Source organism: Muscardinus avellanarius, assembly GCF_963383645.1.
Source record: "Muscardinus avellanarius genome assembly, chromosome: 4".
NCBI lineage: Eukaryota > Metazoa > Chordata > Mammalia > Rodentia > Gliridae > Muscardinus > Muscardinus avellanarius.
In genome coordinates this window covers 67,621,488-67,649,467 of record NC_137789.1, presented here as the reverse complement: position 1 = coordinate 67,649,467, position 27,980 = coordinate 67,621,488, and the positions used below count along the sequence as shown (strand labels likewise).

At 44.5% G+C, this 27,980-nt stretch overlaps 1 protein-coding gene across 1 annotated transcript in view; it reads left to right on the top strand.

The window, feature by feature from the left end:
* Window positions 1-1,557: 1,557 nt before the first annotated feature.
* SULF1 (sulfatase 1) overlaps window positions 1,558-27,980 on the top strand; it is a gene marked incomplete at both ends in the record, with an annotated part of 42,064 nt that continues 15,641 nt past the window's right edge. The window contains 4 exons of the mRNA XM_080694569.1: window positions 1,558-1,729; window positions 14,804-15,043; window positions 24,319-24,470; window positions 26,975-27,144. Of these exons, the coding sequence (XP_080550695.1) occupies window positions 1,558-1,729; window positions 14,804-15,043; window positions 24,319-24,470; window positions 26,975-27,144 (734 nt within the window). The remainder of the gene's footprint in view (window positions 1,730-14,803; window positions 15,044-24,318; window positions 24,471-26,974; window positions 27,145-27,980) is intronic.

Below are 27,980 nucleotides of genomic sequence, written 5' to 3'. Positions count from 1 at the left end.
TGCCAGCGTATTGCTGCAGACCAAAATACACGCTCTCAGGTGTGTGGGGTCAGCCTGGCTGATGAAGCAGGCTGCTATCTAATTAATTTTAGAAATCCCCATCAAGAGGCTCCCTCCCGATAAGAAAAAGAGGTGTGTGCGTGCGTGCGTGCGTGCGTGCGTGTGTGTGTGTGTGTGTGTGTGTTTTAATGAGCTCTTTGCCATCTTTCTGAAGTCCTGCAGAAAAGCTTTCTGAAGATAAGTGTCCCAAAATGAGAGGGGCATTCCCTACCCCATCCCAAAGTCACCTCTGCACAGCTTTGCAGAGGCCTGTGCCGCACTCCCCTCTCACCACGCTGACTGACTTCTTGGCTAATGTGGAAGGAGAAGGGTGGCCCGGAGCACCAGCCAGTTGTCCGCTCTGTAGGCTCACCTCTGCGGCTGCAAAGCCAAACCCCTGGGGCAGCCGCGCTGACCCCGGCTTCACAGAGGCCTTCACACTAGGGCCCCAGTGTGAGAGTCGAGGACAAGGTGGGCAGAGGGCCCCGCCTTGCCCAGGGAATGGCCTTTCCATGGGTGATTGATGAGGGCTGGTTAAGAGCTTTTCTAGGGGCTGAAAAGGTGGCTCTCCCCGTTGTTCACTCTGAAGTCTTTGTTAGTAGAACGACTCTCCTGAGTGACAAAATGCAGATGACTAGTGGCAGCCCTGTGTTTGTTTGTTAGGCGCCTGGGACTGGAGCAGCTGAGTCTCTGGGCCCCTGTGGGACCTGCGCCAGCCCTCCCGCAGGAGGCACACCTTCCCGATGCCCCTCAGCACACCGCTCTTCCTCATCGATTATTAGTTTTGCTAAGGATTTAAAGTACTGTTTAAAAGTACCGTTAGACGTCCAGCAGAGATGATATGCTGACAACTGTTTTATGGACCTGATTAGGAAACAGAGATATTATTTGAGTCATTTATTAACAGATCAGCATGCTTCCTCCAATTCCTTTTTAGAGAATGGAAGGAAAAGACATAAAATATATTCACATATCACATGCCGTTTGAAGACACGACTTTAGATCAGAACTGTGTTTCAAAACCCTTGACTAATGTTGCCTTTGTATTTTTCCCCCTTCCCCTTCTAGGACTCCATCTGCAGATGTTCTGAATACCTCTGGGTCCAGAAATTGATCATTCAACCGGGATACCTAATTCAAGGTATTGGCTCTTGTCAGAAAGCTTTTACGTTTGAGCCCTATGCTGGAAATTCTACTTTGGCAATAGCGTGAAATCAGAAAAGTTGGACTGAGAATCAAAGACCAAAATGACTTTGCAAAACAATCAAATGTTTAAAAAAAACTTACCCGGCGCTTGTGAGGTTTGCTGCTTCTGACTCATGTACAGCATTCTCTCTACCAGCTCATGTGCCAGTTCTGACTTATTCGTAGCCCTTTTTCTGCAACTCCGTTGGGGGTTTAGGTTTCATTTTAATCTCACCCTCTCTCTTTCTCTCTTTTTTTCTCTCGACTCCCCAGACTGTCGGAACTCAGGAGACCAAGACATTTTGTCAGTGTTGAGACAGTGGATCAAGTAGGATGAAGTCCCCTTGCTGTGTTCTGGTGCTGCTTGTCCTGGGCACGGACTTGCTGGGGGGCGTGTCTTCCACCGTCAGATCCCCGAGGTTCAGAGCCCGGGTACAGCAGGAACGCAGGAATATCCGGCCTAACATCATCCTTGTGCTCACAGATGACCAAGATGTGGAGCTGGGTGAGACATGGGAATCTTCTCTTGTTAAGTCTCCCGCACAGTGATTTTCAGAGCCACAGTCTTGCCAGGGACTCTCAGTGGGCGTTTGGAAACTTCTCAACTAAACCAGTCCTTCACCAAAAATCTAGTTTGTACAGTGAACTTGTAGTGGCCGTAAGGATGTCTCGGCATTATCTTTCTGTCGTTTAGCTTTTGAAATAGTCGGGGGAGGGGCCGGGGCAGGAGGAGGATGGAGAAGGAGGATAAGCACAGAAGACCATAGAGGACAAGGATTTGACCAGCACCTTAGAAACTCATGATCAAGAACTTATAAAGTGCCCGGGCAAAGTTGTTTCCAAGAGTGTCTATAGCATCTATGCAGTGTATCTAGAAAAAGATTGCTACCAAAGGAGCTTTCGATGGTTACTGTTTTGAGAGCAAATTACTAACTCACATCTTGGTAGAGTAATTGTTAGGTCATTGAAAGCTACCCAGGTCTACATATTCATGGACATAATTCCCCTGCTTAGCTTGCTTGGGTTCATTTTAAAGCCGCAGAGACCGGCAGAATCTAGCGGTTCTCACTTATCTTCTGGTTGGGTTTCTCATCTGCTCACTTTCTTTAATGCCCCTCCCCCAGGGCCTTGTCCTCAGTCTATGGCCAGGCTATTTCAGTGTACCCCAAGACAGATTTAAAAGCCCGCCCCACAGGTCGTCATCACCTTTCCATTCCTAGGCTGACCCCAAATCCTTGCCCTTGGGGCTCCTGTAGCTGCTCTCGCCCTTCACCTGTGACTTGCCTGTGAAGAGCATCTTCCTGACTTGGCATCAGCAGAGCCAGCCCTGCTCAGGTTCTGGGCCTAAAGCCTTCCCTGCCAGGACTTCATCCGCATGGAAGGGAACTTTGATTTCCACTTGAAACCAAACCATGGAATTGGGACAGAGTTAACTCCTGAAGTTCAGGCTGGAAGCAAATGCACTAAAAGCCAGCAGGGGTCATCACTGTTGAAGTCCATCTGCAGAGTACACTCTCACTTCCTTTAAGAGAGAGTGAAGCCACGCATGCTGGCCTTCACCTGTGATCCCAGGACTTGGGAGGCTGAAGCAGGAAGATTATAAGTTGGAGGCCAGCCTCAGCAACTTAGCGAGACTCTGTCTCAAAATAAAAATTGAGAAGGGCTGGGGGTGTAGCTGTGCCAAGTGCACACGTGGGCCCGGACACACACACACACACACACACACACACACACACACAGTACTGATTTTCAGACGAGCTGCCAACATGAATGTTCTTGCACATATGACTTTAGAATGGATGCTGCAGGTGGCTTGAATGTCTCCCTCACCTAGGGCAAGGACAATGAAGTACCCACGCCTGGTCCCGCCTTCCTTGCAGTTCTATTGCCTTCGCTCCAGTCCCGATGAACGTATCCTCTTCATCTCTCCAGTCCCCCTCACCGGCTGGCCTCCTGGCCTCTGTCCCCTCCAGTCGCAGCCCCTCCTGCCCACCTTCTCTCCGTCTCAAGAGTTTTCTGTCAAGTATCTGGTCAGGTCACGTTTCTGGTGGCTCCCCTTGCAAGGGAAGCAAGCCTGTCTCCCGGGCGGGCAGATCCAGCCCTTGCTGGTCTCTGGGCTTTCTCCCAAGCACATCTCTTTGTATAGCTTCTCTTCTGCCTCTTCCCGGTTTCTGCCCCTAGAGAACCCTACCTGTTCCTTATGACCCATTGCAGGTGCCTCGCCCTCAGGAGTGGGGTTCCTGCCCCTCATGCGGGCTCTTTCTTTGCAGCCCTGGGACACACCTCCAGCACAGCCCTTGTTCCACCAACACTTTTTACACCCGTCCCTTGCACTTGACCGAGAGCCATTAGAGGGCAGGGGTATTTTCTATATGTTGCAATCTCCATGCTGACACTGTGCTGAGAATATAGTAGCTGCTAAATAAGCTGGGGATTGACCCACAGCAGCCTGCAAAAGCGAACACAACTCCCAGAAGTGATGGCATCCATGATGACCTGACTCTTTAATACACAGTGTTGGCTTTAAACCAAACTAAAAAAATATTTAATACATTTCTTTTGACAGAATTTGATTTTTCAGCCTTGTCCAAAGTTCACTCATTCAGTAAGTGCTTACTGAGTACAAACTAAGTATTGGCTTCTGTTGGATGCCTGTAGATTCAATGGTGAAAGGTTTTAAGCCAGATTCAGTCAACTCGGGTGTTTCCTACATACATGCCTTTACCTTCTTTCTTGATATTTTTTTTTTCTTGAACTCAAGTGTGTTTTACCTGTAAGCTACACCTCCAGCCCTTTTCGATTTTTATTCTGAAACAGGATCTCACAAAATTGTTGAGAGTTTCACTAAACTGCTGAGGCTGGCTTCAAACCTGTGATCCTCCTCTCTCAGCCTCCCAAGTACAGGGATTATAGGCATCTGCCACTGTCCCTGACTCCTTTCTTGATTTTCTAGCCAGATAACATGTTAAGTAATAGTTCATTTAATTTTCCTAATAACTCTATGAAGGGGTTACTCTTGTTTTCCTCAATTTAGGCATGAAAAAAGCAAGCCTCAGAGAAGTAAGATAGCTTGTCAATGGCTAATCAGTGGAGAAACCAGGACCTCTATTATACATTTAGCTACTGTCCCTTCCATCAGGCCATTGGCCTTTAGTTAGCGCTTTCTAAAAACAACCTGTAAATGCATAGTAATGTTCTTATGTTTTGGGGGAGAAATAATGGAAGCATCCGATGGGCCTTACTTGGAAAACTATGTACCATGATGGCTGTAGTCAGAGAAGACATTTCACAGCAGAAAAGCCATTTTCTCCATACCAATTGCTGCTTGATGAAGACCTGGCCCTGACCTTTTGTAATGTGTGCTCAGAGTCCTTCTTGAGTCATACTGTGTTGACTTGAGGTCTTTTGTTACTGTCTTAACCAGTTTTAAGTATACAGTTCAGTAGTATGTACATTCACATTGTTGTATGACCAGTCTCCACAACTCTTTCCATCTTACAAAACTAAAACTCTATATTCATTAAAAAAAAAAAAAAAAGAAAAGAAACTTTCCTATTGTCTCTACCCCAGTCCCTGGCAACCACCATTTTCCTTTGTGTCTCTATGAATTTAACTATTTGTTGGGGTATCTCATAGAAATGGGATCATGCAATAATTGTTTCCTTGTGGCTGCCTTATTCCACACAGCATAACATCCTTAGGGTTCATCAGGTTATAGCATGTGTCAGAATTTTCGTCCTTTTTTAAGGCTGAATACTATTCCACTGTATATTATACAAAACCATGTTTTATTCACTTATCATTTATTGTGGAAATATGAGTTACTTCCTCCTTTGACTATTATGAATAATGTTGCTAAGAACATGGGTATACAAATATCTATGTAAGATCTTGCTTCCAATTGTTTTGCAAAAGAAAGGTCTACCCAGAAATTGAATTGCTGAATCATATGCCAGTTTTATTTTGGATCTTTTGAGGAACCACCTTACCGTTCTCCATAGTAACTATACCATCTTACATTCTCTCCAGCTATTCACAAGTGCTAAAATTTCTCCACATCACCAGGCGTGGTGGTGCACGCTTATAATCCTTGTGCTTGGGAGGCGGAGACAGTAGGATCACGCTGGTTCGATGCCAGGCTTGCTGGCTTACGAGACCCTGTTTCCAATTTTAAAAATATATATAAAATGGGTCTTGGAGTGTAGCCCAGAGGTAGAAGGGTTTCCAGGAACCCCAGTACCACCCAAAAAAAAAAAAAAAAATCCTTTGGAAGCCTGGCAAGGTGGTGCACGATTGTAATCCCTGTGCTTGGGAGGCAGAGACAGGAGGACCGCGCAGGTTCAAAGCCAGCTGTGCTGGCTTAGGAGACCCTGGAAAATAAAAAAGTATAAAAATAGGTCTGGGAGTGTAGCCCAGAGATAGGAGGAAGGGTTTCCAGAAACCCCAGTACCACCAAAAAAAAAAGGAAAAAAAATTTCTCCGCATCCCCCACAACATTTATATTTTTGTGTGTGTATGGTGAGGCACCGGGGATTAAACCAAGGGGTATTCTACTTCAGAGTTCCCCCTTGTTTTTTGCTTTAAAACAGTCTCGCTAGGTTGTTGAGAGTCTTGCTAGATTGCTGAGGCTGGCCTTGAGCCCACCACCTTCCTATCTGAGCCTCCCAAGTACTGAGATTACAGGCCTGCACCACGCCCAGCTCACACTTACTGTTTTGATTCTTGTTTGTATCTTGATGGCCTTTCTCATGTGTGTGCAGTGGTATTTCAGTGGAGTTTGAGGTTTTCGCACCCTCTGGCAATGCCGGGTGCTTTCAGGAATCTCTGCTCACATAAAAACTGTGCCCTGTAATGATGCAGGGAATTCTGCCTTCTGTGTCTCCAGAAACTGCAACAGACTTAGAAAAGACAGAAGAACAGTCAGATGAATTTAAATAGAACTCTTTCTTCACTGGGAAAGAATGGAGCAGTTCGGTCTCTTGGTCTGGAAAGACAAAGGCGGAACAGGGCTAGAATCAAAGTTTAGACAGTGAAGCTGGGAAGGGAAGCGCTTGATCAGTGCAAGTGGGGGCCACTCCCTCCACTGGGCGGACAAATAAACTAGCGCTTTGTGACGGGAAGAAGACACAGAAGGAGCTCATTACTAAAAGCGCGAGAACCCTGCGTGTGGCTAGCACAGCACTGTTCCGGGGAACATTCACTCACATCGCTGTGAGTGGCCACTGTGATCCCACCCAGGTCGCGGACGGGAGCGACATCATCCCGGGAGGAAGCCATCTGTGGGAGATTAATGACCTAACCAACGGGCTGTTGCTTCTGAATTTGCTTTTTCCAGAGCTTAAGAACTTCTTCAGCCTGTCTCTTCCGGAAGATGGCTTAGGTTCTTAGGCTAAGATGATGGGTAGAAGGTTTATAAGATAGTTTTTTTGGTAGTTGTTGGTTTTTTGTTTTTTGTGTTTTTTTGGTGGTACTGGGGTTCCTGGAAACCCTTCTACCTCCGGGCTACACTCCCAGACCTCTATTTTTATACTTTTTTAAATTTGGAAACAGGGTCTCTTAAGCCACCAAGGCGGGCTTCGAACCTGCACGATCCTCCTATCTCCGCCTCCCAAGCGCGGGGATTATAAGCGTGCGCCACCACGCCCGGCCTATAAGACAGTGTTTTTTTTAGGTAGGAGAACAGATGGGAGAATGATCAGAATGGAGTTCAGGCTAGTGGCTGCTTCTGGGGGAATGGAGCGGTGACCAAGAGCTTCTCAACAATATCTGTGTTATATATCCGTATGTATGAGTATAATGTGAGATATTACACCCATATAATATATACTATAGCATTTCCTTCATTTAATATATATACCACCATGTTATACTTTGATAAAGCTGGGAGAGGGTTATTCATTCTGTTATTCCCCATGCTTGAAATATTTACTAAATCAAAAGAAAAAAGAAAAACCTGAATATTTGAAAGTCTCCTACTTTTCTGAGACTAGAGTCAATGAGTTAGAGATTAGGGCCAAAGTTTTCCCCAAACAGTCCCTTGGTCCCATTCAGAGAAGTCAAATATTAAACTGTGGGTCTGGCTCAATGTGTGATGTCTTACATTCTTAGGACATTGGACTGATGTTAACACCACAGTATCAGGATGTGAGGATGTTTCTCTTAGATCACAAGTGCAACTGAGCCATGCACACGTGGAGACACTTTATTTCTTTAAAGCAGAGGTCAAATAATAGGGTCTTCAGACTGGAGCTCACCCGCAGATGTGTGCTGTTGGAATAGCACACTTTTAAAAATTAAGCCAACATTTAAAAAAAAACAAAACAGATGGCTTCATATTTTAAAAATCTGGATTTCTGCTGGGTGTGGTGGACATGCCTGTATAGCCTCAACAACATAGCTAGACTCTCAAACAATAAAATAAAAATAAAAAGGGCCAGGGCATATAGCTTGGAGGTAGAATGCCCCAAATTCAATCCCCTGTTACACACACACACACACACACACACACACACACACCTAGATTTGTACTTTTCATGAAAATTCAGAAGAATGAGGGCTTGCATTCACATTCCCAGGAGACAGCAGTCAGTTCAAGAGGCCTGAAGGGGGTCTCAGAGCTCACTGGGATAAAGAGCATCCTCCCCAGACATCCAGACCCTATAAACCACACCAAAGACAGGTGTCACTTATCTAAGTGCCCACATTGATGCCTATCCCTACCAAATGTAGGAAAATGGAAAGACAGAGGCTGTGGTTTTCTCCTACCTGGCTGCCCCCACTCCCGCGCTCTGCACCCCCATAGGCGTGTTAACCTCCATCCTGTAGGTACCCAGGCTCAGCTCCTGATGACCTTTGCTCATTTTGGCGGAAGGAAGGGAATAAGAGCCTTAGTGACCTAGAAACAGATTTATTATCTTTTTTTCATTCTTTCCTTTTTTCAACTTGTTTTTCCATTTTGGTTTTGGTTGAAAACATCTGTTTTGTTTTTCTTCCCCCTGCCAATTCCATAATTTGGGGAGAAAAAGATACACAGTTATGTCATGTTTTTTTTTTTTATTTGCTTGTACTTGTGCTTTTAGAATTAAAGTATTTAATAGGTCAATTAAAGCACTTTTAATATGAAAAGTATCACTATTCAGTGGCCCATACTTCACTCTGGTAATGAGTTTTGGAGTAAGAAAATAGCAGCGATGCATTAAATCGGGACCACTTAAAGATTTAGCGCTAGCTTTTCCTCATCGTGAAACGACGACATCGACGAGCCCGCAGGAGCAGCGAGGGTCGCGCTTGCTCCTTGTTATCTTTCATCAAGCATGAACTCCTGCAGGCTCCAAGGAGATGCGTCTCTAGGAAGCCGGGTGCCTGTGAATCCCATGAGCGGGGCTTCAGTAAGTGACGATGACAGCAATATTGATTATCGAGCTTCTCGTGTTGTTAAACAGGCTTGATGAAAACCTCAATGCTATAATTGTGCTGTGTGTGTGTGTGTGTGTGTGTGTGTGTGTGTGTGTGTACTGGGGATCGAAACCAGGGTTACTCTACCGCTGAGCTACACCCTCCGCCCTTTTTATTGTTTGCTTTGGGCAGGGTCTCCCTACGTTGCTGAGGCTGGCTCTGCAGATATGATCCTCTTGCCTCAGCTTTCCCAGATGACAGGCCATGAACAGCACACCTGATTTCATACAAAACACTGACTAATCAAATGGTAATATATGAGAACCAAAAAAAGTAAAGCTTTGTTTTGAAATTTAACTTGTGAGTGGAGAAATTCAGGCTCCCTCCGTGAGTTGGGTCATTCAGAACAGTGGGACAGTTTCTCCTTCTGACCTTTGTCACACAGATAACTGGGGGTGTCGAGCCACCAGAGTGTGTGGAATGGTTTAGTGTCCTCACTTCCAGCCTCGACCTATCATGTGCTCTATTTAAAACGCCGTCTCTGGATCCCTGATTCCCAATTTCACTCAATCGCAAATGCAGTGGACCTCGTGGGACTCCTGAGGGGTGCCTTTCCTATTCCTATACACTCTTGACCTATTCAGCATCCTGCTCCACAGCTGATTGCTGTCACAGTGTTCTCCGCCCTGCAGGAGCAGTGACAGATGTCCCCAGCCCCACCTGGAACTCTGGCTCTGGGACAGCGTGTTTTGGCAGTCCCGAGGCTCAGCTGCGGCCGGGACCTTCCTGTCCTCAAGCCAGCTCAGTGAGCAGGCCAGCTACTGGGACTCCACTCCGGCGGCTTCAGAGTGTCCCTGCCGGGCTCCCACCTCACAGGACAATTAAAACGCGACCGACATTGGGATTTTTAGCTTGGAGCCTCGGGGCATGCCTGCATGGACAGGGGAAGAATGGATACTTTTCATTGTGAACCAATAACAAATTTTAAGTCTTAAAGCATAAAAAGTTAGTTGATCTGTCTCTTCTTGGCTCAGCTTTTGGCTCACGTGTGGATTTCAGAGAAGGAGATATAAGAGGTTGAAAGAAGCTTAACATGGTCAAGTTGAAATAAGCACAGAGTGAAGTTATAGGTGTTATAACGAGGGTGCCCTGGGAGGTTGGTACCAAGCCCCTCGGGTTACCAGACACGAATGCCCGAGTCCCCTGTGTTAAATGGCGTAGTATTTGCAGATAACTTATGCACAGTCTGGCCTTCTGCTTCATTTCATTCCCATGAAACAAATGCTCTACTGATGAAGAGCCAGGACTACTTGTATTTTAGGCACTGAACCTAGAGAAGTACAGAGCTCAAACCCATACTGAGCCGTCTGCCTATAGACAGAATGTTGACCCCACTCTCAACTCAGGGTACTGAGCTTGCCACACACAGAACAAAAATGTGGTCCCTGCTCTCAGCAGAAGTGATGCCTAATGGTGTGCTATGTTGCAGAATAGTTTTGAATATAACTTCCCAGTGAAAACCCAGTGGTGCAGTGGTATGAGCCAGCATGAGCCAACGCACAAGGAAGGACAAAGGTGCTTGGCACTTTCTTTTTTCTTTTTTTTCTTTTCTTTCTCCCTCCCTCCCTCCCTCCCTTCCTTCCTTCCTTCCTTCCTTCCTTCCTTCCTTCCTTCCTTGTGGGGATTTTAAACCCAAGGGCATTCCACCACTGAGCTATACCTCCAACCCCTTTTTTTGTGTGTGTTTGGCACTTGAGATTGGACCCAGAGGCATTTTGCCTCCGAGCTATACCCCAGCCTTATTTCCTTTTTTATTTTAAAACAAGGCCTCACTAAGTTGCTGAGGCTGGTCTCGAATCTGTGATCTTCCCGTCTCAGCTTTCCAAGTCCTGGGATTATAGGTGTGTGCCACCACTTTCCTTCCTGGACCCCCTAGCTAAGTAGAGTGAAGAGTCCACATTCCTGCGCCCCAGTATTTGTGTGTCTATCCAGAGTCCACCGAGATGAGAGGCAGCGATTAGTGCCCGTGTGGCTGCTGGCTGGTGAAGGTGTGTCTGCGGCCCTCTTCTCCCTCCCCAGGCCTGAGCTACTGAGACCATCCTGGCCCTGAAGGGGACGAGGAGGTGGTCTGCGTGTCTGTGGGCAGGTCCCTGCGAGGCCAGGTGATGCAGAGGACCAACCAGAGGAGCGAGACCGGTCCTGATGCTGAGCAGCAGCATCCTGACCTTCAGCCTTGAAAGGATCAACGTCCCCAGCCAGTGCTCGGCATCCATGGAGCTCAGGGGCCTGCAGTTGCTTCCGGGAGAGTTGCCCTATGCTTGTCGCTCACCCTGTGCTCCTCCTTAGTCATCTGGAATACGGGAGCCAGCACTGACGGCCCCCACCACGAAGGGCTGTCGTCTGATTAAACAAACTGGTGTGTGTGATGCAGGAAAAGACACCCTGGCTGAGAGTAGGTCCTGTGAGTAGATGTTACCTCCTTGATTGTGCTGTCTGCCACTTGGATAACTCAAATCAAGGCCCCCACAAAATGTCTCTCGGCTTCTCTGATTCAGTGTTCGGCCTCCTTCCTCTCCAAGTATGGTCCACCTAGGATCACAACTTCTCCATCACCTGGAGCATGGTAGAAATGCAAATTCCCAAGCCCCATTCCTGATTTACTAAACCAGAATCTCAGGCAGGCCCAGGATTCTGTGACTGAATATACTCTTTGGGTATTTTTATTTATTTATTTTTATTTATTTTTTATTTTTGTACTGAGGATGAAACCCTGGAGCATTCTACTTTTAAACCACACCTCCAACCCCATTTTATTTTTATTTGGAAACAAGGTCTTACTAGATTGATGAGAGCCTCACTATTTGCTGAGGCTGTCCTTGAACCTGTGAACCTCTTACCTCAGCCTTCCAAGTACTTGAACCACAAGCATGCGCCACCATGCCCCGCTACTCAAATTGGACAGGTGTCATCGCAATATCTTCTCTTTACTGAGCAGTAAAGGCAGATGCCTGCTCTCAGGAACCTTAGTCATAGGGCTGCACTGTTATGGCCACCTGTGGGGATCCGTGTCTTCATCACCCCCTTGGACACGTGGATAGGTTAGAATTGGGGCCTTTGGTGGAAGGATTGTTTAGGACCTCTACACAACCAGCTCAATTAATCAATTTGAGAGCAAATCGCGAACTGGGCAATTTCAGCAACGATGAATTGGCTAACTTCTAGCCCCAGTTTTACATTGTTGTGATCTTCGATCAGATTTTCCCAGCCACCCCACATTTGCACACTGAACTAGTCTATGAGCTGGAGGTTGCAGCTTTGTGATTCAGAACCTTGGACGAAGCTCTAGCTGCTGCATTCCTTTAAAAAAAAATTTGAATTTAGGCAAGACCCATAAAGGAAACTCTGAGAGCTCATTCTTTGAAATAATCTATTAGGCAATGAAAATCCATCAACAGTATTTGCTGTTCTCTTGAAATTCAAGACACCACAGTGAGTGAGGCTTGCAGATACCTGAGAAGGAAGAGGAGGAGGAGGAGGGAAGAGGGGGAGGAGGAGCAGGAAGAGAGAGGAGGGGGAGGGGAGGGAGGAGGGGGAGGAGGAGGGTCTCCAGCATGGCAGCATCTCCCAGTCTTTCCCTTCCACATCACTATTTATTGACTCATCATCAGGATGTTTCCCCATCAGATCACCCAACAAAAATATAAAATGCCACACCTTCCAGTAGAATTCTTTGATCTTCTAGGGGTGTATTCCTCTTTAGTGACTCCTTCACCACCAGTGAAACAATGACTTTTCCAGCCGTCTTCCTGTGCTGGAAACTTGGAGGTGTGAGTCAACTCACGGCCCTCGACATGTTACGACAGCGCTTGGATCGGCTTCTTAGAGTCCATGGCGGGCGCAGAGTGTGGTCCAAGTCCTCAGCCCCGGCTGGACGGCTTCAGCCACCTCTTGGCCGTACCCTTGGGAGCGCAGCCACGTGCCCTTCTCGGTCCACAGGCCATCGTTGCCACAGCAACGCCTCTCAAAGACTTATTTCTTACCGCGTTTTTCCCCTTTCAGCAGAGAACCTACTCTGTCTTTATTTTGTCTGTGCCAACCACATTTCATCTAGAGAATTATTCGTATTTCCTCCCATGCCAGGAAATCAGTGTGCCATCCCCATGGCTCCCCTTATTCTTCCCACTTCCAGAGTATCACTCCCTGCGTCCCCACCTGTGCATTCCATCTGTCTGACCCTGTCTTCCTCTTTTCCTCCCATTTCTCATTTCAGAACTCTTATTAAGCCGGGCGTGGTGGTGCACGTTTATAATCCCAGTACTTGGGAGGCTGAGACAGGAGGATCACATAGGTTCTAAACCAGCCTCAGCTACTTAGTGAGGCTCTCAGCAACTTAGTGAGACCCTGTTTCCAAATAAAACATAAAATAGGTCTGGGAGTGTAGCCCGGGGATAGAGAGCCCCTGGGTTCCATCCCCAGTACCACACACACACACACACACACACACACACACACACACACACATCTTATTAAATATTCATTTCAGTCCCTTCTAACTTTATATGTGCTGATACCGTTATATATGCGTCCTTATATGTATGCTGCTTTGCAAATATCCCCAGTTTCTTTCTTTTCTTTTCTCCCCCCCCTTTTTTTTTTTTGTACCAGAGATTGAACCTAAAGGCATTCTACCTCTGAGCTACATACATGCCCAGCCTGATTTTATTTGAAACAGGGTCTCACTAAGTTGCTGAGGCTGCGATCTTCCTGTCTCAGCCTCCTAAATACTGGGATTACGAGTGTGCGCCACCATGCCCAGCATCTCAAGCAGTTTCTATATGTAAGTTCTCATCTAGTTTACTACTGAAGACCACAGGCAGAGAATTTATCATTTTGTTTTTATTGTGCTGCACTTGGCGGGGTCGTCCAGGGTGCTGAGGTGGAAATGATGTTCAGGGTGGAGTGGGTGCTCAGTACCTGTTATTCACTGACCACAAAAGGTTGCCTGATCCCCTGAAGAAAGCCAGAAGAGAGGGGCAGTTAGGAGTCCCCCGTTGCTAAGGCATATTTTAGGGAATCCTAACAGGACCCAATCGGAAACCCCCTTTTTATGGGCTTATGCATCATATAAATGGAAAATTTTAATAAATGAAGAAATCAGGCGAACTGGCTTTGGGGCCGTTTCCCACTTCTCGTCTGCTTTGATGGCTTGCTTGGTTTGCATTATGATTTCCTTCCTTGCTGGAAAACATGGACTTGCTCCCTTTCTTTGGAAGGAGTAGGACCTGTTGGAAATCTGAGGCTCCAGGATTCAGGCGCAGTGGGTTTGGCCGAAGTGCTCTGCAGTGCATTTCTTGACAAGTCCTGAAAAGACTATTGAATTCCGGCCTGTGCTTTTCTGCAGTACTTGGATACGTTTCAGCTGCAGCGTTTGGCTGGGTCGAGTAAACGAAATAGCTCTTTTCTCCCTTAGCAATCTTCGGTTACCACTTCATCCTTCCAGTTAAAGTGGAATATTTTACAACCATGCAGATAGCTTTGAATGCCACAGAATCAGCTCTGTCACAAGCAAACAACCTTTTAAAGATGACATGTTAACTGGTCAAAATATAAATCAGGGTTCCTGCCCTGATAGAAAATTTGGCTGACATCTGGTTGGCTTGCTTGAGGACACCAAGCTACATCGAAGATCTTTTAAAAATAAAATATAGGCATTTCAGAGAAACTTTTACTTAATAGGAAAGTCCTTCTCTTTTCTTTTATATGGTTAAGATGCTGTATCTAATAATCCCAGCGGTGAGGCACAGCCATGTGTGGCAGGCTGGGGGTTTTGATACTCTCTAACAGGCTGTTTGTTCTCTTAATCTTCAAAGGGCTGCTGGCCTTTGAATCTGCTCTGTATCTAAAATTCTAGCTTTCATTATCAGATTAGCCTGGGTTTTTTTTCCCTTTGTGATTAAGGAGAGGGGAAACTGAAATGTGTTTATTATTCCACAAAATACTTGAGATGGTAGTATCCCAAATGTTTCATTTTGTTCTAGAAACGAGAACCAATCAAATCATAGACTCTTTTAAGTCCAGGGAAAGAAATTAAAAACTCAGGGAGACAGAGATATTGAGTGATGTGATACCAATGGGTGCTCACGTGGTGCGCCTTGCTAAACAGTGCTGGAATTGTGCCTCTCAGGGTCCCTGCAAGTCATGAACAAAACGAGGAAGATTATGGAGCACGGAGGAGCCACCTTCACCAACGCCTTTGTCACCACACCTATGTGTTGCCCATCCCGGTCGTCCATGCTCACCGGGAAGTATGTGCACAACCACAACGTCTACACCAACAATGAGAACTGCTCCTCTCCCTCGTGGCAGGCGATGCACGAGCCTCGGACCTTCGCTGTGTATCTTAACAACACTGGCTACAGAACAGGTAAAGGGTGGATGAAATTTCTAGCCCATGATCCCTGGCTCCGGCACTGTCACAGACGCAGGAAAATGCATTGTGTGATATAATATATGTGATGTTCTAGCAAACCCCTAACTAAAGTCATCTAGTTTTCGCTCCTCTGTCAGCATCTCGCCCATTCCTTACTGTCTTAGTTTGTATTGGTTTATTATATCGTCTTAGTTTCTGTTGCTATAACAGAATACCTGAGTATGGGCACTTTATAAAGGAAAGAAGTTTACTTAGCTCCCTGGTTCTGGAGGCTTGGAAGTCCAAGAGTAGAGTGACCACTTCCAGCGAGGGCTCTTGTATTGATCACGACTTGGCAAAGAGTGTAAGAACAAGTGAGCATGTATGGAAGAGACAAAACAGGCAGGGTGGCATTGCCTGATACAGCCTGCTCTGGCCATAACTGGTCCACTTCTGTAAGAAAGGCAGCAGTCCTTCTTAATGACCCAACTGTCTTGTAAAGACCCTACCTCCCTACACCACCACAATGACAGCCAAATTTCAACCTTAGTTCAGAGGGGGGAAAAGCATACCCCAAACACAGCAATCACTTTTTACTCTAAAGAATGTTCCAGAGAGCGATCATTAGAGAAAAGTCAGGCCGGGTGTGGTGGTGCACACTGGTAATCCCAGTACTTGGGAGGCTGAGACAGGAGGATTGCAGATTCAAAGCCAGTCTCTGAACTTAGGCTCTCAGCAACCTAATGAGAGACCCTTTTTTCCCAGTAAGAAATAAAATCAGGCTGGGGGTCTAGTTCAGAAGTAAAATGCCTCCAGGTTCAATCCCCAGTACCAAAAGACAGAGAGAAATCAGGATTCTTAGTGGACACAGGATGAAAGTGGTATGCCCACCTGAGCACCCAATGGTTGGAGTTTTCCAAGATAATCTGCAATAAACAAGTTGTCGCATTTACTTCCTAACCCCAACCCCCCAAATCTCAAGTGCAGCTCGAGGCTCTTCTTAGATGTGGGAAAATTCCTGCTTGTTACTTCAGTGAGAAATTATCTAGTGTTTTCAAGTTGTTTGGCACAACCCTGGGTCTGGGACATCATAGATAATCAAGACACTTCTTGAATGAACAAATAACTGAAGGAACAAACTTATTGATCCATCTATTTATTCATACATCATTAACAGGACTTGAAAAGTCGCTTTAGCTGAAGTTGTGGTCATTTTTAGGTCTCAGATGTTCACCTTCATCTTCCAGGAAAGGAAGCCATCCCTACTGTTGTACCTGCTGTTTAACCTACACAGGACAAGATGAGGTTGTTGGTTAGTTGTTTTTTTGAAAATTGGGGACCTCTTACAAGATCTGTTATGAAGACCATGCCAATCTTAGTGAGAAAGCAGTGAAGCTGCTTGGAGATATGTCACCCCGAGCCCTTATTCTCCCGACATAATGTGCTGCCCTTGAGTTTTCTAAGCATTTTTTCATGGAAACAAGTAAGGGTGTAGGTGGAGGGGCTGTAGTGCTAAAATAGAGTTTGGGTTTTTTTCTTTTCAGTGCCGCCTAGACGTAGCAACAAAAAATATGAATTTATGGATAAAAATAAAGATTTATGAATAAAAATTAAAGATATCACCGTGAAAAGGAATGATTTCCAATCTTATGCATTTTTTTATTCTGCAGGCATAAAAGTAAAAGATTTCAGATGAATATTCTCTTAAATCACTTTTAAAATCACTTTTAAAAATGAAATTAATTTTTCCCACTGGACTCAGGAAATATGTGGCCATTTGCTTCTCTGCAGCGTGTGCTGTGGGCACTTAATACTTTTTATTTATGGATGAAAATATTGACTGTGCCTATGATACCACTCTAAGGCATCTCAAGATCTCTACTCCCAGAAGAAGCGCCTCCTGCAGTCTCAGGAGTGTTTGCTTCTGTGAAGGAGAGAAACTAGGTTACAGAGAGGTTACGGAGAGTGCTGTAGCCATAGTGTGTTTTCTCACATTAGTGATTTAAATTTATAGCACCTTTCATCTAAGGACTCTAAAGCAATTTGCAAATCCATCAAACATCCCTGTAGGTTTCATAAACAGCAAATGTTCTTGGCTGTGTTTTATAACTGAGGTGGAGGTTTCAAATACTATGCAACCAGCTTAGAAGCAGAATCAGAAATGGTCCCCTAATGCCTGGTTCCTGATTTTAACCACAAAATTGTGTTTTGCTCGTGGGAAGTGTTGTGTGAGATCAGTGCTTCTCAACTCCCAGGCCCCCTATAATTCAGTCCCTAATAGCAGATATGGAGCTCGAAGGGCTGGCTCCTTCACCGAATCCAGAGTAGGCAGATGGTGTTTTTCATACGAAATAGAGCTGTGGGGTGAGACAGAGCCCTGCAGGACTTAGAGCAGTCAGGAAGGGTGTGCTCATTTATTTCAGGGCTAATTGAGGGAAAGTGAGAACGAAGGGAATTCACGTTTGTGGCTTTCCTACTATGTGGCGGGCACTGCAGCTGTTACCTCACCTAGATGGATCTGCCCATGTTACCAATGAAGAAACCCAGACCCAGGAAGGCTAACGGTCTAGGGTCACAGCCCGTCAGTGGGGGCAGCAACCAAGCATATCCGGCTCTAGCGCCTTTCTCTTTCCATGATCTCTTCTCTTTTCTTTCTTTTTCTCCTTTTTTCCTTCCTTCCGGGACTGAATCCAGGGGTATTCGACCTCTGAGCTACAACCCTAGTCATTTATTTGTTTGTTTATTTATTTTTAATTTTGAAGCAAAACTTTTTTCTTTTTTTTTGGCTAAGTTGCTAAGGCTGGCCTCGAACCTATGATTCTCCCATACCAGCCTTTCAAGTGCTGGGATTACAGGCATGTGCCACTGCCCCCAGCATGATCTTATTTCTTTACATATTTTTCATGCTATCTTGTTCCAAAATGCCTTACAGACACACATAAAATATAATAGAATACAGAAAAAATTAGGACTTGGCAAACAGAAACAAAGGGGAAACTTGTTACAGTCAAGGCAAAGGTTGGCATGCTCGCTGCATGCCATGGGAACATAGGGAAAGGCTGCATATTTAGAAATAAACTTCCAGGTGGCAAAAGCAAAACTGGAAACATTGTCCATTGCAAAGTCCACTGGATCACCAGGATAAAACAAATCTGTTGCTTCTAGGAAACATAATGTATTCTGGTACTTGTTTCAATTGTACTATGCTTTATTCACCTCATGATGGATTAAAAGGGCTTGACTAAAAAACTCACTGATAATGTAGGGTCCCCCTATTTTCAGAGGAGCCAACTCAAATCCACAAGATTAAAGTAACCGCTGAAGTGACAGTGATGTCATGATGAAGAGGGTGGAACAGGACCTTGGTCTTCGGGGCTCTCTTCCGCCTGCTGCCCTAGGCTGAAGGGTCACCGTGAAGCTGAGTGAACGGAGGCCTTGCCCAACAAGGCCCATGGCCCCGGGGCCGCCCAGCAAGCTGCCTTAGCCCAGGCTTTAGCCAGAGAGAGAAGATTTGCTCCTGGAAGCTAAGTCTGATTCTAAAGCCAACCTTCTTCCCAAGAATTGGGGCCCTTATATAATAAGGGAATTTATAGCCAGTCATTCTCCAAAATAAAGGGAATTCTTTAAGGGAAACAAGAGTTTTCCCAAAGACTTAGGAGTAGGGAAAAGATAATATGCTTTCAATAAAATAAATTTTGTAAGCCAGACATGGTGGCACACACTTGTAATCCCAGCATTTGGGAGGCTGAGACAGGAGGATCACGGTTCACAGACAGCCTCAGCTACTTAGGGGGGCCCTTCTGCAACTCAGTGAGACCTTGTTTCAAAATAAAGAATAAAAAAGAAAATAGGGCTGGGGGTATATCTCAGAGGTAGAATGCTCCTGGGTTCCATCCCCAGTACCGCAAAACAAACAAACAAACAAATAAATAAATTTTGTTTCACCTATTAGTAAATTGGAAAGATTAAAGGTTGGAAGATGAAAATGGCAATGATAGAGATCTATATAACAATTTATCTCTGATGAGCAAATATTGAAACATCTCAATTAGGAAGCAAAGGTGTCTTTGTGACAATAACCATTAATCTAGCTACAGACAAGTGACCCATCTGAAAATACACAAATAAGCACATAAGAATGACACACATGGTAGGGAATTAAACCAATATAATTATTTATGAGACACTAAACTAGGAGGGAGGAATGCATAAGGGTTTTATTGCTTTCCTAATAATGAATATGTCATTTGAAATATTTAGCTGCAAACCTAGGAAAAATAATAAAGGAAATAGAAATATATTGTGCATAAATACCCACCTAGAGAAAACATAAAATGACAGCAAGTTTTATGAAGAGCAAATCAAAGAAGACAAATTAGTAAGAGGTTTCTTTCGGGAGGCTTCCAGAATTCACGGATTTCAATGAACCGAACCGATCCAATATTACACTTACCATTGTATGACACTTTTCTTTTTTAGAACTTGAGCATATTTTTGGACTGGTTGTAGCCCAAATGTTTCTAACTTTACTCATGGAAAATATGAGTCTACAAGAGCTTAAACGTTCAAGAAGGAACAAAATACAGTTACGTGTCTCTTGTGCTGTGTTCTGAAGAGAGAAGTAAGAATGACAGTGGATTATCTATCATAAAAATGAACGTTCTGCTTGAAATCTGCTAAAAAAAAATTGGCTTAAATTTCCTGTGAGGATATAAACATTAATATAAAACTTGGCACAAAATGTTACAGTAAAAATAATCATCCACGGTTGAGAGGTAGCACCGAGTACAAGAAAAAGAACCTGAAGAGGGGCTAGGGGAGCTACAGATGCTTCCTTCTCTGCCCTTCGTTTTTGTTGAGGACTCGGGCCAGTTTTCCAGCCTATGTGTTACACAGATGACTTCTAAGTTTTCCTTTCCCTGCCCCAAGTGATATTGTAACTTTATTATAGTCACTGTAATTATTATATTAATTCATTAAAAAATTATAGTGAACCAGGCATGGCGGTGCACTCCTGTAATCCCAGTACTTGGGAGGCTGAGGCGGGAGGATCACAGGTTTGTGGCCAGCCTCAGCAACTTAGTGAGGCCCTCCGCAATTTAGTGTGCCCCAATTTCAAAAATAAAAATAAAATAAAAATGGGGCTGGGGATGTAGCTAAGAGATATAACACCTCTGGGCTCAATCCCCAGTACCACAATAAATAAATAAACTAATTTATATATTTATAGTGTTCAAATTACAATTTAACACGTAGAACATAAAGTCACATAAGAATTAAATTTTAAGCCAGGCCTGGTAGTGCATGCTTATAATCCCAGCATTTGGGAGGCTGAGACAGGAGGATAACGGTTCGAAGACAGCCTCAGCTACTTAGTGAGCCCCTTTGCAACCCAGTGAAACCCTATTTCAAAATAAAGAAGAAATAGCTGAGGCTGACTTTGAACCTGTGTGATCCTCCTGTCTCAGCCTTCCAAGTGCAGGGATTATAAGCGTGCATGGACTGAGGGTGTAGTTCGGAGATAGAATGACCCTGTGTTCTATCCCTAGTACTGAAAAAAAAAAAAAAAAAATAGAAACTTTTCTAAGGATTGTGTAGCAGGGTAACAGGTAGACCTAGACAGCAGTAGTATGGCTATAGCTATGGATAATTATAATTAGGTCTTATTCTCCCTGTCACCAGTCCCCTACCATTTTTTTTTGTGTGTGTGTGTGGTACTGAGGGTGGAACCCAGGGGCTTTTCTACCTCTGGGCTACACTCCCCGACCTATTTTATACTTTATTTGGAAACAGGGTCTCACTAAGTTGCTGAGAGCCCCACTAAGTAGCTGAGGCTGGCTTCGAACCTGTGTGATCTTCCTGTCTCAGCCTCCCAAGTGCTGGGATAACAAGCATGTGTCACCACGCCCGGCCCCTACCATCTTCTTAAAGAGCTATGAAAGAAAGTGTTTAATGGTGTCCAGAAAAAAGTGAATGATATAGAAGTCTGGGTCAGGGTCATACTAAGTATGTTCAGGTAGTAGTAGTTGAGTTAAATTGCCAATGTCAAAGGATAGAAAAACTTCCCACTATCCATAACATATACGTAGACACAATGGCAATATGAACAAGAAAATAAAACTTACCTTAGGGAGGGAGAAGGAGATTTAATCCATCTGGAGGACAATAATTAGAAGCCCAGATAATCAATTGCAGAGGGCTGCCAGGAAACATAACGTTCAAGGAGGCCAGGGGTGATTACAAAGGAGTCTCAGTGTCCTGAGCCAACAAGGCCAGAGTAACTTGAGGCCGACAGCGCTGGGTGCTGCGTGGTGAGGCGGAGGGCTCAGCCTCGCTTGGAACAAGTGTGATGGGCGAGGGCACATCTGGAACCCCAAGTACATTTTTCACACTCCATTAACACAAAGACACTGAAAACCTGGAGGGAGTTCTGAAGCCAACAACAGGGACTATTAAGAGCCTTGAAGGAGGAGGTTGTAAGGGAAGGATTAAGGCAAAGGGTAATAGCCATGGTGATGCGTAGAAAACACTACAAAATAACCTCAGAAGTTCCATGAGGAAGGGCGGGAATGGCTTGGTATGAATGCCTTGAGAGGGGGGGAAGAACACTGCAAGTAGCACGAAAAACTTAAAAACTAATTAAGCAGAAATCTGTGAGCAGAATGGGGAAGTGGTATCCACAAAATGTACTGGGGCAGAAAAAGTGTATAGCCTGTCAGAAGAGACTCCGCAGTGCACAGTGCTGAGCCCCAGGGAGAGCAGGGTTTCAGCACACTGCGGAGTGATGGAGGCATTTCCAGGGGGAAGGAGGGGGAAGAGAGGACAGAGGATAGAGCTGATGGTGACGCTGATAACAATACTAAGAGCACAGCACTGCCGAACAAGCCTTGCTGGCTGCCAGATGCTGTTTTAAGTGCTTTACCTGCGGATTCACTCATCTAGTCCTCAGAACTACCCAGCCACGATTATTATCCTCATTGCCATCATGGCTTTGCAGAGAGGATTGCAGGCAAGCAGGCAGGTAGTCTAGGGCTTATATTCTAAACTGCTATGCTCTTTTAACTCTTTGGAAACAAAAGGAAAGTTGGGCATCGTGGTACATGCCTGAACCCCAGTACTTGGGAAGCTGCGATAGGAGGATCACAAATTCAAGGACAGCCTCAGTGGTGTCACTGAGACCCTGTTTCAAAACAAAATAAATAAATAAAAAGAGCTGAGGTTGTAGCTTGGAGGTAGAATGGCCCTGAGGTCAATCCTCAGTGCCGCATACACATAAAGGAGGAGGAAGAGGAGGAGGAGGAGGAGGAGGAGGAGGAGGAGGAGGAGGAGGAGGAGGAGGAGGAGGAGGAGGAGGAGGAAGAGGAGGAAAAAGTAGAATAAACCCTCAGGGATGGGGAAGCCAAAGAAGAGAGTTGGGCCCAAGGTTACTAATTCCTTAAGGCTCCTGGGAATAGTCTTCTCTGAACTAACCCTGATCTGTTGCTCATGACTCTTAAGTCATGTTGCATTCTGTTGGAAAAGGAAAATCATCTGGTGCCATGTGAAAAGGCCACATAGTTTTTAAAGAATTCCTCCTGCCAATAGTCAGCTGGATGGACATCCTGAGCTTCTGACCTAAGACCTTCTTGGACTTTGTCCTGCACCCAGCGACCTGCCCTGGGGCCGAGAAGGATCCTTGAGCAGTGGCAGTGGTTAACTGACCACTTGATCGTTTCACTCGCTCGCAGATTCAACAAATAAGCAAATATGGCTGTTTCTCAAACTCTGTCCAGGTTTTGTTTTTCAAAGAAAATAAAACCAAGGAAAAATGTCAGCTTCAGAAACTCTGAAGTTCTAGTCTATGAAAATATTTTGGAGCCAGGCCTAGTGGTGCATGCCTATAATCCCAGTATTTGAGAGGCTGAGACAGGAGGATCACAGGTTCATAATCAGCCGTGACAACTTAATGAGACCCTCTTTCAAATTTAAATTTATTTTTTTTACCTTTTTTTAAAGTAAAATCAGGCTGGAGGTGTAGCTCAGAAAAGGTCACATCCTTATAAGAATGGGAAAAAATAAAACTTGCAAAATATGCATATGTGCATATGTACTCATAAGTATACATACAATACTCGCATATCGACGTGTACCTGTACATACATATATAAAAAAAATTCTTTCTTAGCCCTTTATACTTGAGGGGAAGGCTCAGAGTATGGCTAAATAGAGTGGCCAAACATTTAGATTTATCTATAAAAGTGTTTGTTTATATTAGTTTTCCTGGTGTTTTTAGAATGATAAATAGCACCCTCTCTTTTTCCGTCAAAATTGTCCCAATAATAACAAATAGCACTTTCTTTTTTCTGTCAAAAGTGTCTCAATAATATATTTATTGCTACCCTTCTAATAGTTATAAGGTATTTGGCTTCAATATATAATCCATTTTGTTCCAGAAATCCCAATCTCCCAGTCTCTTTCGCCCTTTCCTTTAGCAGAGAACAAAATCTGCCATCTTCCTCTCAGAAACAATTGTCAGTCCTGTTGTGTGGTGGCCTTTTTTGGATATGGCACGCCAACGTTACAAACATGAAATCTTCTCAGAGACCTCTTAATGAACAGTGGTGTTTTTGTGGCTCCTGCACTTCTGTACTGTCATTCTGTGAATATTAGTAGTTTATGTAGGAACTCTAAATGTTCCTTGGATTTTTGGTCATCACTAGTAGATAAGTAGGCTCATAAAGTAGACCTGCCATAAAATACATGTGACATAAAAACCCTCACCATACCCACAAAAATGGAGTTGACCTCAGTTCCGTGGCTTGAAGGTGTGCTCTCTGCACATGTGAAAACCATGATGAGCTTTTCAGCGGCATCCTTATAAGTCACAACTCTCAGTGAGTTAAAAAAAAAACAACTTGTCACAAAGACTGAACTTCTACTTCCCCAACATTTGCCCAATGATAGCGTCCCAAGCTCACACTGGCTACTTCTCTTATTGCTACATTAACTTAACAAAAGGATAAATTCTGGGTTTTTTTTTTCCAAGAGAACCATAAGAAATGGGTTCCCCAGAGTGCTACAGTCATTATGGTGATTTTCGGTGCTACTTACATTGACTCAAAGGGAAAATGTGTGTCTATCCCTTCACCAAAAGATTGGAGCACTACATTACACTAATATTATTTTGGCACTACTGTTACCTAGATGAACTTTCATGTTATCATCGCTTTTTCAAATCATAATTTCATACTTATCTATTTATTTGCAATTAATCATTTCACATGAAAAATAATTCCTTTTTCTCATTGCAGCCTTCTTTGGAAAATACCTCAATGAATATAATGGCAGCTACATCCCTCCTGGGTGGCGAGAATGGCTTGGATTAATCAAGAATTCTCGTTTCTATAATTACACTGTTTGTCGAAATGGCATCAAAGAAAAGCATGGATTTGATTATGCAAAGGTAATTTTCAGGCACTTTTACACTGCATCAATTTACTTCACGCATAATGGGGGAACGCCATTTTCAGTGAGTTAAACTATCCACAAGATTGGCTTTCTATGTTCTCACAATGTTAGAATGAGAAATTTTGAGGTAATTTTCAACTTCAGGCAAGAAAAAGACTCTCAAGGAACACTGCCTTTGTGTAGTGATTTTCCCCTCTCATTAGGATGAAGGCAATCAGCCCTTGATTAAAGTATCATCAAGAAATTATACATCCTCTTCTCTGTCTTGTGATAGTTTGTGTTTTGCCCTCTCTCTGGAGGACTTGTCCACATAATCAAATGTTCATTTTGTACATTTTGCTTTGCAACGGGGTGAAAGTATATTTTTGCCTGTGGCTTAGATTTAGATGTAAAAATAAGAGCAGACAAGTGCAATAATTAAAGGCTGAGAAACCACATTTCTTGCTTTTGCTCTTGTCTGACCAAGCTGAATGGATGTGACCAGGACACCTGCCCTGTGGCGGTGGGAGCCCGTGAAAGCCTCAAGGGCTATCAATCATAAGATTTCCAAATCAGTTCATAAAAACTAAAATGACATGTTTCACAATTCCCTAACAAGTAGACCCTAGAGTTGACTTCAAAATTGACAAAGATGTTGTGATTGCTTACTTAATTCAAATTTTTTTCAGATCAAGAGCAAAGAGGGAAATAGCTTTGAATTAAGCCTGCTAATTTGCCTAAAATACTCCCTTCCCTTCTAGACAAACCCACCTCTTCCTCATTTTCCTAAAAGAAGCCGTGAATAGATTTTTTACCTAGCAACCATCTCAACAGGCTAGGGCACCTAGCCTATTGTTTCTCTGTATTCTAGCAACTTGTATGGCCAGAAACAGAAGAGGGAACTTCACATTGTTGGCACATTGCTGACTTTATGCATGGCCTGATTTGAGCACGAGTGACCTGGAGGGAGATAAGGTATAAGTCCTGGTCTCTCTTATGCTTTCAAACACAATGAATGCGAATGAATTCGCAAGCATTGCTAATAGGCTTCTTCACTCATCCAAGCGGAGAGCTGGCAGGGACCTCGGAGGCAAATTTGGGCAATGGCCTCATTTTACAAGACGAAGAGACTGGCTCACCCACTCACAAACTCCAGGTCATTCCCCGGGTTGCGGATATAATCATCGCATGCAAACTACCCCTGCCACATGCACTAATTGTCACTGCTGCCGTCTTCTATCTGTAGGGATGCTTCTCCTGCTCCTTTTTCAAGCTATTAACCTTCCATTCCCTGTTGTCCTAAGGAGAGCAAAGTAATCAAGAATCTTCCTAAATACTAAATCAGCCCAACTTGCTCATTATCACAGCTGATTAAGTATCAAAAAAACTGTCCCCCTATTTTTTTTTAGTGAGAAAAGAAATGAAAACTGACACCCCCCTCCCCGGATGAAGGGGGTGCACTTGTCCGAACAGTGACACGTGACACAGATTCTTATCCCTCTGGCACTGTTTTTGCAGATGTTCTGGTCCTTAAATCCATAGCACGTGATCAGCCGTGTCTGAGAGTCTCAGACATTGTGAACGCTGCCTGGGACTTTCTGAATAAAGGTTATCCTAGAGCTCCAGGCCAATGATACACACTCAGAGAAAGCAAGTGTTTAAGTTTCCATCTTCCCTTTCCTGTCCTTTTTCTTCCATTTCCTCCCTCCCCTTCATAGACTTGCATCAGCTCCGCCGACTGGGGGTTAAGTCATTTTATTAGCGAACCAGGCTCTAATCCCGGCAGCTGTATCACTTTAGTTGTGCAATTAACACAGTGTAATCTGCAGGAAGTCAAATGCTCTCCATATTTAAGTGTTTCAAGTAAATTAATTGGTAAAATGCTGCGCTTTCCCCTCTGCTCCTGGATTTGGGCCGTGGCTTTGATTAGCCATTATTGTGTTATTCCCACAAGTGAATAATTTTTTAATTTGAAGAAAAAAATCCTTTCTTATGTTTGGGCATTTGTATGTGCATGCGTGTGTGTGTGTGTGTGTGTGTGTGTGTGTGTGTGTGTTCCACAATTGTGAATTTGAAGTGGGTGTGGGCGTTTCCTGCCCTTTAAGTAATTGTTATTATGATTATTATTGCCAACAAATTACCTCAATGAAACCTGAGAATGAAATATGTATCCGGTGTTTCATGTGTTCTAACAACTTGCATTGCCAGGTTCGATCACTATCTTGGGCAAACACAACTTGCCTTTTTCCCCCTAATTGCTAAATTGTGCATTACTTAAAACACATTTGGTAGGGGCATGGTGCTAAGCCAGAACCCTAGAAATGAACTGGCCACTGGTTTTCTCTTTCCTTGAACTTGTTCTACTGCCTTGGAAGGTACCAGTTTCCTCCTTGCTTTAGGCCTTACCTCGTCGTCGTCGTTTAGTGAGTTGCTTCTGAGGAAAGCAGTATTTGTATTCAAATGTGCTCTGATGAATGCCACCTTTTGTAATTTTTGTTTTGTGTCGAATGTATGTTTCAGGACTACTTCACAGACTTAATCACTAACGAGAGCATTAATTACTTCAAAATGTCTAAGAGAATGTATCCCCATAGGCCCATTATGATGGTGATCAGCCACGCTGCGCCCCACGGCCCCGAGGACTCAGCCCCACAGTTTTCAAAACTGTACCCCAATGCCTCCCAGCACATGTGAGTAATAATATCACTGTTCTACCTGCCGGATTCTGCCTTTTGTTTCCTCCACCCCCATTTTCACCTTTACCTCTTTTCCTTCCACATGTTACCACAAGGCAGACATGCCAGCATCCGCCTGATGGGATAACCTAAGTGTGGGCCCCTAAACAGAAATAGCTGCAGGCCTGAAATAGAGGCCTCGTGCAGGTAGTTGAGTTAGAAATTGCATTTTTGCATTTCCAGCATCAGGAGAATGGAGGCAGTTTTTACCTAGAGCTCCCTTCTATTGTGTCAAACAATATGCATGCATGTCATCTCATGATAACAAGAAGATGGTCAAGGGGTGGCTTTTCTTAGCAGCAGCGTGGTCCTGGGAGCTGGCTGTAGGAACGTGGTTTTGACTGTCTGGGTGAATCCAACAGCAGCTTCGTTCAGGCGTGCAATCAGGACTGCCGCAGAAGGCAGCTGAGTGGCCTGCCCTGGAGGCCTGCTCAGGTCAGGGCTTTAAAATAACCTGCTGTTTCATTTTGAGTGGCAGAAGCCTTGGAGAAGAGGGAGTCTGGCTTGTGGGGAGAGGACAGAGAGGGAGGAGAAGGAGAGCAGAGAATCTCTCCAGCCCAAGGTGGAGGAGTCTGGGTACTTTGGCAGCAGGGAACATGATTGCGTTGACTCTATCAACACAGTCTCTTTTCAACCATTGCGGTCGATGTGCAGTCTCCACACAGCAGCTGGTGCTGGGATCTGCAAAAAGCTTGCCCCCTAGAAAGGCAGGGAACAGGGAACTGATAACCTATTTCCTTTATCGCTAAACCTCCAATATTGGTTTTTCATCTATTTGAGCTTATATGCCA